This window comes from Perissodus microlepis, chromosome 20 (genome assembly GCF_051167445.1).
Source record: "Perissodus microlepis isolate ML-2025 ecotype Zambia chromosome 20, ASM5116744v1, whole genome shotgun sequence".
NCBI classification, from domain to species: Eukaryota; Metazoa; Chordata; class Actinopteri; order Cichliformes; family Cichlidae; genus Perissodus; species Perissodus microlepis.
In genome coordinates, this window is record NC_140480.1 from 8311095 (window position 1) to 8323402 (window position 12308).

Below are 12308 nucleotides of genomic sequence, written 5' to 3' on the forward strand. Positions count from 1 at the left end.
TGGATTTAAACGTCCCTGCTGTATTTAGCCTACGAGCACATCGTTCCTTGTTGATGGAGGCATCGGGACAGACATTTCCCTTTATCTAATTACTACTGACTAACAAGCCATTACCTAATTACGATCGACTAAAAAGCTAACACTCTGTGTCCTTCTCTTTCTACCCAAACCTTTCATTTGAAAGAATTTTACATTTTCTTTTTTAAGTGAACACATTGAGCATGTAGTGACTAGATTAAACTATATCAAGTGCTTTTAAGGTGAAGTCAGTTCCATTTGAGAACTGCTCCCAGATTGTCCAATCCATCTGAATTGCATTCCTCTGAGCTTATCTCTTACTTTATTGGTACTGGCATGGATTTCTGATGGCTTTGCATAAAACAACTATGACTTCAAATATAAGTATCTACACTGGGAGCAATGTCAGAGAGGAAGAAATGGCCCAAAGTGTGCCTGGGTTCATTTCTTTTTTTTTCTTTTGTTTTTGAGGAAATACAACCAAGGTGGTCACTGTAGTCTGTCAACTGATCGTTTCAAACAAGGGTGGAAATGTGCCGTAAATGTTCAAAGGTGTTGATCAGGAAAATCCCAAAAGCTTTCACTTCCCCCCGACCAAGTCACTACGTGAGTGATTCCTAAAGTTCTTTTTATGACTTCTGCTCCTAAGTATATGTGGAGATGTCTCAGTCTATAGCAAAGATTTACTGACCTCAGTAAACCCAAACCCACAGCGTAGCTGCACAATTACAGGCGCCTTTCTCAAAGGCGCAACATTTAGGCGCATACTGTTTAACAGGTAAATTTCAAAATATTGGTGGTTACTGTGTAATTTAAAGCACCACCATAGCCAGTTTCTATGTGTCATTTCACAGTCCACATATTACTCAAAAAGTTCACAGTTTAGTACCACGATAAGCCAGTTTTTAAACTTTAATGAATCCACTCAATCAGCCTTTTCAGCTGCTGAACAATTATGGAAAGTCTTCATGATTTTGGATTGAATAGAATGCGTTAAAGTACCAAATACATCTTTTCACTCCATTAACAGCGGCCCTTCTGTGGATGTCAATATGGGAATTTGAAGCCTGTGCAGTTCTATCTATCGCAAGAGTTTCATAGTTTCCTTAATGAAAAGATTTCGAGAGCGCTATTAAGGGTGATCTTTAACAGAGATGTTGTTTCATTAAACCGAAACCCAAAGCCTAAAGCATGCTGTGTCTTGTCTGATTCTTGTCTGGGCTCTTTTCTTTTGCCAAGAGGTCAGTTGGATTGTTTCTAAACCACAAGTCACAAGTTTCATTATTACAGCCAGCCTTGAATGTGAAGTTTTCCTCGACATGGCATTAAAACAACAATGCAGAGAGGCAGTGCCGTGGAACAACAGGGGAAAATGAAAACTAATTAATTCTCCCTGATAGCCTTAGTTCTCCTTAGTGATGGATTTTCTGTGCCAGTTGCTTTGCGTGCAAACTACCGATAAAAAATGAAGGCAGCCATAAGTGTAAATGCATGGATGCAAAACAGCACTGTGATTTACGTGTCTGTCACTCACCGTGGTCGTGTGCAAATACCAGCAAGGAGAGTTCTTTCAGTCTCCGTGCCATCTCATCATATGGGCCACAATGTTCCCCAGCTCCATGGGCAATAAATACCAGAGCCCTGAGAGGAAAAAACACACAAAAAAATAGTTTAGCTCTTCACAAACACAGAGCTTTATCCTGTTTTTTGTGCAGAACCGTACTTCCTAGATTTCCTGATAAACTCCTGCACTGACCACTTAAAATGGGGTTAAAGTAGAATTGTTCATGGATGGAAAAGCATCATCTAAATGTAATCTAAAAGAAACCTATTAACAGTAGGATTCAATTCACGCATCTGCCCACCACTTACTTGACTGGATGTGCATCAATGTATTTGCGTATGTGTGTCAAGGGGGGATTGTGAAGCCGGACATTGGGAAAAAATGGCAGATAAAGAATGGGCAGGCTGTGTTTTCAGAGATAACAGCTATCGTCCATCTGCCTGCATGCCTGCCTCAACCAATCCCTTCCTCTTCAACTCAAAACAGAATCAGAGGAGTCCAGTAAAACAAAGAGTGAACCATCACTGCTCATCCATTTTCATCTGTTTCTTTTCTTGCTGCTTATCCGTTTGGAGCAGGACACAAGTTGGAGCCTGTTCTAACTGACAATGAGCAAGAGATAAGGTACACACTGCACATGTCCATCACAAGGATAGCATAGAGAGAAAAGATTCATTAGCTCTAGAAGTTACACAGTTGACAAGTATTTCTACTGCATCCCTGCACACTGTCAGTGATGTGTAACACGTTTTCAGAATCTTACACCAACATACTGTTCTTCAAGCATGTAGAGACTTGCTTAACGCCTCCCTAAATATAACAAAGCATCATTTCTTCTTCTACACCCAAATAGACAATTTTATATTTCAAACATTAAAGGTACTTTGTGACATGAGGCTATTAGTTCCTGTTTACTCAGAAAGGGATATCTTTTGCTAATTAACAGTCTAGTCTTCTCCTGTCAGACAAGTTTCTTTTAAAAGGTTTTGCCTCTGCTATCGGTGCATATTAAGCAGCGGAGCGGCACCGAAATGCTCAAGCGTTTTTTTCCACTCTAAGCAGCAGCAGCAGCAGCAGCAGCACTGAGAAGGCTGTGAAAGCTTCAATCAGCAGCAGACAATTAGCCCAAATGTATTCAGAGGGAGGCAAAAAAGGAACCAAGTGAAACAGGAGGAAAGGGACTGAAAGTGTGAGGCAAGCTGAGGGGTGGATGCAGAGGAGTATAATAGAAGAAGATGTTCATCGGGCGTCATTAGCAAATTTCACTAACAGCTCTTTTCCTCGTTTTTTTTTTTTTTTTTTATTTGGAGAGAGCCGTTGCTTCGGGCTACATGTTCCTCGGCTCGCAAAAAAAGCATGTGTGTGAATGACCATCTTTGTATGAGGATAATATTGTGTAACACACATGCCAAGGGGCAGCAGGGGATTATTGGGGTTAGTCTAAGTTCACCGTAAAGACAACTGCATGGTGAACAATAGGATACACGCCGTCTTTGCTAATTTGCTGTCTTTGCTTTTCAAATGCCTCCTATGTCTGTGGGATCTTATCATTTTCTTCCTCTTTCTTCCAGTTTTCTCCGTCTTTCTCATCCTTCAGTAGGTTTTAGCTTAATGGCGCTTCATCTGTGTAGCTACTGTCTGCTGGCAGCTAACAGTAAGAGATGTAAGGATTTAACTGAATCTTAACATATGTATCTATTCATTCAACAGCAGGAATCTCCAGAAGAATCATTTTCAGAAATATTCAGGCCGCAGTGGTGTGTTGGGTCAGCCTTGCAAAGCAAGCAATTTCACTTTGCTAAATGTCTTCTAGGAAGAGGCAGGAGGAGTTCGCTTGAATCAATTACTTGCAAATAGTTCAGAAGACTGTGGCATTTTGACATTTGACTCTTTGTGAAATACAAACCTTACCTTTAACTGAGTGGACGAGTTCTCGCTACAGAAGAAGAACAATGGGAGTTTCAAAATATCAAATGTTAGTCACGTGTCCTATCAGAATGCACTTTTGGATAATTGGATTAGACGATATCTGGAATTTACACTTTACACTCATACAACTACACGAACCATTCAAGCTATAGGTGCATATTGTATGTCTGAGAAGACACACATGCGATATACAACTTTGAATTGGAGTTTTCACAGGACTCTGTGCAGTCCTGTTGTACAGCCCTAATTGGGTCAAGCTTTAGCTTTCGGACAGATCGGCTCACATTAACTCTAGAATACGTTGGTAGGAGCTCATAGTCAATTCAGTGACTGCAAGGTGCCCACATGCTGTAGCTGCACAACAGGTCCAAATCATCCACCCTCCACCACCATTCTTGACAGTTGGTATGAGTTGTTTGCACACAAATGCTATGTTTAATTTTTTGCCAAAAATGGTGCTGTGCACTATGGCTAAACATCTCTACTTTGGTCTCGTCTGTCCACAGGAAAGAAGTCTGTTGCAGTTCTGTATGTTGAATCTGTATGTTGAATTAATGATGTTTAGAATTGGAAGTTTTTCTCTTGATGTCTTGAAAGCTGGAGCAGCTGCAAATGAACTCTAAGCTGTATCCTGGTGTGGCTCATTACACTTGCATGATGAATCTTTTGCATAATGAATTAGAGCTCGGATTATTTCATACATGAAGCTGAAATACTTAAATCATACCAAAAAAAAAGACTTTTCTCACCCCTTCTCATTATTTCTTTTTATTCTGTCTTTTCTCTCATGGGAACCAGAGACCCACTTGTCTCTCACACAGTTTTAGCTGCTGGAACAGCATGGCTTATAACCAGCCTTATTAAAACACTCATGCCTCCCACTGGCTCTACTCAGAGCTACTCTAAACAACCACAGGCCTAAACAAAACCAAGGAGTTAATCCCCTTAACACAATGCTGATGGACTACAAGCAAGATTATAGAACCTACCAGCAGAGCTCAAATTCTCCAGTTCAAATGCAAAGTTAAATAATTTCTGGCATTTTGATGCTCGCAAACAGTAAAACAGAGGACACAAATAAGTCCTTGTACATTTTTCCACAGGAACTCTTGCCACAGGATTATTTATGCTGTCTGGCTCTAGGCATTTAAGCATGTCACAGAGCTTAATCTGAGAAAGCCTCACAGCGATGAAATGTCATTGGATTAAAAATAATGCACAATACAAGTACTATATGGGGTTTGCAGTTGGTGTCCTGTCAAGTTTTACATTTTCTTTTTTAACAGTGGTCTATATAGAAAGCATGCCTTTTGCACAACATGAGATTATTTTTAATGCAACAGGTGACTGGAAGAAATCCAGGATCCAAAGCACCTTGCACTGCTATACAAGTTCTTTAACTCTGCAGCATGAAATGCAGTGGTAGAAGACACACAAATACTGCATTGTAACAAGTGTGCTCGATTCAAGACATTTCAGACCTTCAGACTTTCGTATGAGTCAGTAACTTCCAAGGTGACAGGAAGATTTGATGCAATCGGAGCAAAACAAAGTGGATATGACAGAGAAGAACGATGTGACAGGCGGAAAATGACAAGGAGGTTTGGAGAGAGAGAAACTGTGACAAACTGCTATGGAAAGCTACGCTAGAAATGGTGGTGTTATTATAGAAGGTGTGCAAGGGTGTGCTTGACAGTAAAAAACACACACGCAAACAGACAAGAGAGCGACTGCTGTGTGATGGAAAGAAATGGAGGCAGACAGACTGCAGGCAGTCTCATCAGAAACCCAGTAAACATGGTTGAGACAGCAATGTTATCTTGAGGGTAAAAACTGGTGGCAGTATGATGGCAAAACACTGCAAAGTGCACGTACTATAGTGGTACACCAAAGCTGTCTTTTTACAAAGATTTCTTTTTATTTTAATTTATTTTTAATACATTAATACAAAATCAAATTTCAGTACAAAGCTAATTTTGCTAAGGACCAGATGTCCACACAAAGGTCTCTCCGTGTACACAGACTAGTATTACTAGAGCCTTGAGAAGGCTCTTTTACATATCCAAATGTCAGTTCTGTCTCATTTCTTGCATAGTGAACCACACCCATGGCTCCTGATGTCAAGATTATAGACTTGTGTTGCAGTGTCAGTGTGTCATCTGTTGAGGGCTGAGGACTGGGCCCCTGTCATGCTCATGGGCTCAAATATTTTTTATTTGGCTTTCTTCCACTGATCTTTATGTTTCTGTGGATTAATTTCTTTCTGACTCTCTTGCTCCAGACGATGTTGAAGGCAGACTTATACCTCAGAGGCCAACGCTGCCGTTTTTCCACCAAGACTAAATATTGAGGAGAGACGGTCAGCCGACGGTAATTTAATGTCAAGATGTTTACCGGGAAAGTTTACACCAGTGAAATGAAAACTCAAACCAGAAAAAACAGCTAAATATTTACGGTCTTTAGATAAATAATACTCTTCTGCACCGTGAAACATTTCAAATAAAAAAACGATCAGTTCAACTAAAGAGCGCACATGCTGTTGAAATTCCAACAAATGGTATTAGTTTAATGTCAAACAGCCCGTTGTTTGTGAAAGGTTTAAAAATGAAATGTCACAGTACATTTGCCAGCTGTCTACTTTCAAGCAGAAGGACATCAGCTCAGGCATGAGATGCACATGTAAAGCAGGGCTTCATATCAAAAGATAAATGAAGTGAACTGGTCTGCACAGTCAGCGTCCAGTGCAAAAACATCCTGAGAGGAACGACGTTACCATACATGAGTTACGGGCAGCGTGTGTAATAATGTCTTCACATTAACATGTTAACCTGTTCCTCTGTTTCATACAGTAAACAGGAATAAATGAACCACAATTGTTTCACCTTCCACTAATCATGTTACTTTTAAACTGAGTGAGCAGGGTTACAGTTTAGAGCCTGTGCATGCAGGTGGATTAACCATTACTGAAACATAAAGAAATTATTTTGGTAATCACCAATACTAATTCAGGACAGCTGTAGCATAAACTTTGGTGGTCTAATAAATTTGATAAGCACTCTATATCAAAATAAAAAGCAGAAAGTTCAACTTTTAACACTAATCCATAATGTAAAAACACTGATTGCTGTAATATTTTGTCATTGGCACAGAGAGTGTTAATGATGGATTCAATCCCCCTCAGCATGGAGGACACGAGTAACGCACACAAAAGCGTTTTTTCCTATTGCACAACTTTTCTCTTTAAAATAACCCCAAATGGTTGTGGCCAGGCCAAGTATGTTGACCAACACACTTGGCCCAGCCATAATTTGATTTTAGCCACATGCTTTGAATTGTTAACAAGCTGGAATATTCCTCTCCTGTCAGGTTTCTGGAGACTGAGAGAGTCAGTCAGTCCCTATTTTGGTATACCCACAGGCTCCTGTGGTGCTGCCTATAAATGTAAATAGCCATTACATTATCACACTCCCACCTCTTAAGCATTTACTGGAGCTTCACACCAAACATGCTGGACACCGTCTGAGCTGAAGAAATGTACTGAATCTGAATTGACCAAAAAACTGTACTTCCGATATTAAGACTTTTACATCTTCACATTTACACGCATACTTTGAGCTGTCACAAAATTCTCTTGTGCCAAGACTGAAGCACTTTCCCAGAGTTTTATGGGGCTTGACTGCTCATGAGGTGCACCATCTCTGACATCGTTTTAAAAGCAGAGCCACACAGCTACTGTGATAAACTGCACTGTACTCATTTTGTACCTCCTGATTACTGCGGCAGCTCGATTGTGGCTGATTCTTATTTTGTCACTGTTCTGTCTGTATCCTTCTCCATTTTTTTGAAGTGTCTTGTTCAGATTTTTTATTTAGTAGAAATTATTTTCCCCAAGGACCCCAAATACAGACATGCAGATAGACCAAGAACACTGGAAATCATTGGAACTAATGCATACGTCTGAAATATGAAGCTATTACAATTTTGAATAATTTGACATTTCAGTCATATTGCACAGGTATGCACTTACACCTGTTGCATATTTGTTCTTGTTTCTAATTTAAACCAATGGTGATGTAATGTAGCACTTCATTTGCTATCTTACTGCATTTTAATATGTTTTTTATCGCTACTTGCTGTTACAATGCATCACAATGCATCACATCATAAGTGTTACCAAATTACCTACCATAACCACCTGAAGTATCTAAATGGCTATTTATGCTTTCAATTGGAAAATCCATGGCTCAACTCATTTTAATGTAAAGGCTGCTGGAGGTGATAATTATGCAAAAATGATTACTTACTGTTTAGTAGATCACTTGGAGTCAGTTCTTTTTTTTTCTCTTTTCTATATTAATTTACAGTAAATTATCCCAGCTGGCACCTGGAATCACCCATTTGGGAAATTTCACATGGTGCTCATATTTTATACTCAATTACTCAGCCTAATTTCCCCCCAAGCTCCAACACGAAAAGAAATACAATGCAGTGCATCTTTTGTCTTCATACAGTATCTGTATCATGTATCATGGATACAGTGGAAATGAGCAGCGAGGAAATTAAAGAGGCTGACCCCAGAAACATGAACACACAAAGAAGCTTGTTTAGAGTTTATCAGCAAAAAAGGCTGATAAGACCATGGCCTGTTTACACAACCTGTGCATACACCGATCAGGTATAACATTATAACCACTGACAGGTGAAGTGAATAGTCCTTACTATCTTTTTATCATGGCACCTGTTAGCGCATGGGCTATATTAGGGGACAGGTGAACATTTTGTCCTCAAAGTCGATGTGTTAGAAACAAAAAATGGGCGAGAGTAAGGATTTAAGAGAGTTTGGCAAGAGACAAACTGTGATGGCTAGACGACCGGGTCAGAGCATCTCCACAACTACAGCTCTTGTGGGGTGTCAGTGTCGGTCTGCAGTGGTTAGTATCTATCAAAAGTGGTCCAAGGAAGGAACAGTGGTGAACCATCAACAGGGTCATAGGCAGCTAAGGCTGACTGATGCATGTGGGGAGCAAAGGCTAGCCCATGTGGACCGATCCAAAGCACGAGCCACTGTAGCTCAAATTACTGAAAATGTCACGGACCCGGCTCTGGAGGACTGGGGGTCCGTGAGCAGTTTTGACTGTTGTTGTTATTGTTATTATTATTATGATGATTATTATTATTGTTATTATTATTATTATCGTTATTATTTGGTGATGTGTGTGTCTTTCTGCACAATGCTGTGTTAGTCTGTGTTCCACTCATTATATGTATAGGCAGGGTGTGGGTGTGTACATGTGTGGCTGGAGGATGGAGAACAGCCACATGCAGGCCTGATGGGTGTGGCCCTGCAGGAGGACTGGCCACACCTGAAGTTCCTGCCACACACCTGTTGGTGATCAGGGCTCGTCGGGGGAGCTACTTAGGAGAGTGTTGGAGCTCCCGCCAGGGTTGGTGTTGATGGCTGTTTCTGTGGTTTCCCCCCCAGGTGGAAGAGTGGACCAGAACAGCAGCACGCACAGGGTGTGCGAGAACACAACAGCGGGGAGCACGAGCACAGACGTCGGAGGGGAGCACACACACACGGGATTCAAGGGAGCAACGGGGAGTTATTGTGTTTACAGCTTTCGCTGTAAATAAAGTGCACTGTTTGCATCGCAGAACCATGCGTTTTGGGTCCTCATTCCCCCATATCCCACAGAAAAACTGTAGCTCAAATTGCTGGTTCTGATAGAAAGGTCATAATGTGATGCCTGATTGGTGTACGTGCACATATTTGTGTGCTGTATTCTGTAAAAATACAGGTGTACAATGTATGTGTGTGTGGTATACTAGTGTCCATCCGAGTAGCGGAAGATCTGTCAATCATTGTTTATATCCAAGTAGTCCACCCGTCGACTTTTCACCTACTTCCTGCTTCTAGTGAAAGAACTTTCAGAAGCCTTTGACCTTTCCTCTAATACTAATGCAAATAACAAATACTGAAAAAAATAAAGAACTATATAATATGGCTTTACGTTGTATAATAAAAGATAAAGCCAGTTAACAGCTTGTGAACATAAAAATATATTCTGTACATCTGCATTCTTCATGCATCATTAAATGAAATGGCAACAACAGAGTGAAGGTAACAAAGCCTTATTTAACTTAAGAATGAAAATGTCTTATTTAGTACAAGTTAAACGTGAAATAAGATATAAAAACAGAGGAGCACTGATAAGGTTTATAACAGTAGTCAGTGTTAGTGTTTACGAAACTAGTTATTATTTCACTCTGGTAAATGCTGAACAACAGCAAAGCCACCCTAGAAGTTACCTAAATTTCGTACATGTCCATCAGTCAGAGCGTGTGGCTATTGCTCCAAGCAGGATTATCTTGTTAATTAAACAGCAATAATCAATGATTTGTGGAAGCTTGATTCTGTACAAGCTCTACAAAGGTGCGTGGTGCTGGCTGCCTGGTAAACACCTGCCTGGACATGCTTTCAGGAGCTGAAGTTTCCAGTGCATACATTTGCTTTCCAACCGTGTGCTCAGTTTCTGCTTCGTCACTAATCAAACATCACATGCAATAAACTACATGGCCCACACAGATATGAGTCATTAATTGCTGGCCTGCCACCATGGTTACAACACCTCTCTTCATAACTTTGGTGATGTTAACAGCCGTGGTGAAAGTAGCTGTGAGGTCACTTTGCCTTCGTGAAATTCTCATTTTTATCATTGTCTGATTCACTGGCAAAAATATGATAAATAAAATAATAAGCTGTAGTCCTAGATGTTCACATAATGTCATTATCATTGCTACACTCTATTCATAACCACACAAACCCTTCGCTGTTTTTAATAAACTGTCAAAAGGAAAACACCCTGTCTGGAGATTTCTTTGATCCTCAGAGTTTATCTCTACACGAGGTGCTACTGAGGTCGACGTGAAACTATTCTTATCACAAAAGTGAAAAAGATAAATACTCCTGCTGCTGCTTTCAGGAACAATCTATTAACCTATAACATATTCAGCTTTCCCCTAGGTACTGTATATACCAGTTCAGATATAGTTCTGCTTAGATAACAACTGTAAGCCCTTTTTAATAACACGTGAACACATAATATTGTTAAAATGTTTCTGGCTAAGCTGCACTTACAAAGACTTAGACTTCACAAATTGGACACACTGTGTCACTTTGTGTTAAATTACTAATCTGATTACTGCAGTGAGTGGGTAGCTGTGAGCCTGTGGATCCATCATCCAGACTACAGAAAAGTCATTGTGAAACATGTAAAAACAGGAGAGAATTTCTTAAGCGTAGGCCGTACGACAGACAAAAGACTGAGTGCCGCTTTGTCCTCGGCAGTTGTACCTTCACTGTCCAACTTTGATTTTACAACGAGAGATTTAGATCACACTAAGTTTTGGGAGACGCTGCTTTTAACTCTGAACTAACAGGGATAACGTTTGGATATCTTGAAGAACATATGGATATCTTGGTGGTCTATTCAGTTCACCAAATCACAACAATAATCACTGCAAGCTGCTTTATATTTTCAAGGTAAAGACCCTAAAGTAATACAGAGAACAGTTAGACGACCACCTGTGATCATTTAAATTAATAAACCTACCTCGTCTAACGTACAGGAGCTGCTGTCTCAAATAAAGAATTTTATAAGTCTGGGTTTCACTGAAGAGTTTAAGCATCCTGTAAACATTTTTAATGCAGCTTCTGGGGTTTTATTCACTTTACATTGCTAATAAACTGCTGATTAGGAGGATGTAAAACGTTGCCCACAAAACACCAAGAAAAATAACTGAATTCAGCTATATAACTACGCATTATTGTATCAGTCTTTAAGTAAGAGTTGGGCAATACACATTACATCATTAAACTGACTCTTGCATGTCTCCCTGTTACCATCCCTGCATGCAGTTTTAGCGTGCTCATTGGCTGGCCCTCCAGTGAGAAAGCTCTTATATAAGCCAGGCAAAGCTCTGCTCTAAAAGTGTTACAACACAGAGGACTCTGCAGCTATTTTAATTCTGCAATGATTCAGCTTTTAACTTCTCTTACATATGATTAGGAGGAGAAATCATCAGCTGAGATGATGGACCACTGGAATTCCTTTTGTTATTTATGTATTTTTGACACTGGGGACATTGGGGACCACAAACAACAATCATACTGCGTATTTCCAAAAACTCTATTGACAAGGTGGCTCCGGTGGCTTGTCCACCAGTTAGAGAGTTGGCTGTTTTATAGCTCTACTTGTTAAATGTGATCTTGCAAGACACTAAACTCAAATAAACTCACCTAGCATGTGCAGCACTAAAGTATGAGCCTAGTCCAGATACCACATTTACAAGCCTTACAATATTGTTGGGTGATTTTGGTGTTTTCATGTGACTACAGTGAGGCTTTAGTCCACAGTGGAACTGTGAGCAATAACAAGCAGTAATTTTTGTCCCACTTGCACATTTATGCTTTAGTAAAAGCTAGAATATAGAGCTATCTAGGCTTTGCTACTCACATACACAGCTATAAACACACAAAATATGTATGCGTGCATAGTAAACATGCATATATTCACACATGCTGTGGTAAACTATAAGACGGAGTTTATGGAGCAAATACACAATTTTACAGCAAAGGCGTAGACACAGTATGAGTTAATGAGTCGTTGCTCCCCTGAGACGTATGGGTGAGCAGTAATAACTTGATGCCAGATGTTTGGTGGTACTTCCACATCTGTCTTTTTGTGCTCTCGTCCAGCATGTGACAGTGTGATTTGTAAACGAATGTGACCTCTGC

General features: G+C 40.1%; 1 protein-coding gene across 2 annotated transcripts in view; it reads right to left on the bottom strand.

Moving 5' to 3' along the window:
• The window catches only part of mgll (monoglyceride lipase), a 42758-nt gene that overhangs the window by 26775 nt on the left and 3675 nt on the right, over nucleotides 1–12308 (bottom strand). For both annotated transcript variants that reach the window (XM_084917003.1, XM_084917002.1), the window contains one exon: nucleotides 1553–1659. In XM_084917003.1, coding sequence (XP_084773129.1) covers nucleotides 1553–1659 — 107 coding nt within the window. The remainder of the gene's footprint in view (nucleotides 1–1552; nucleotides 1660–12308) is intronic.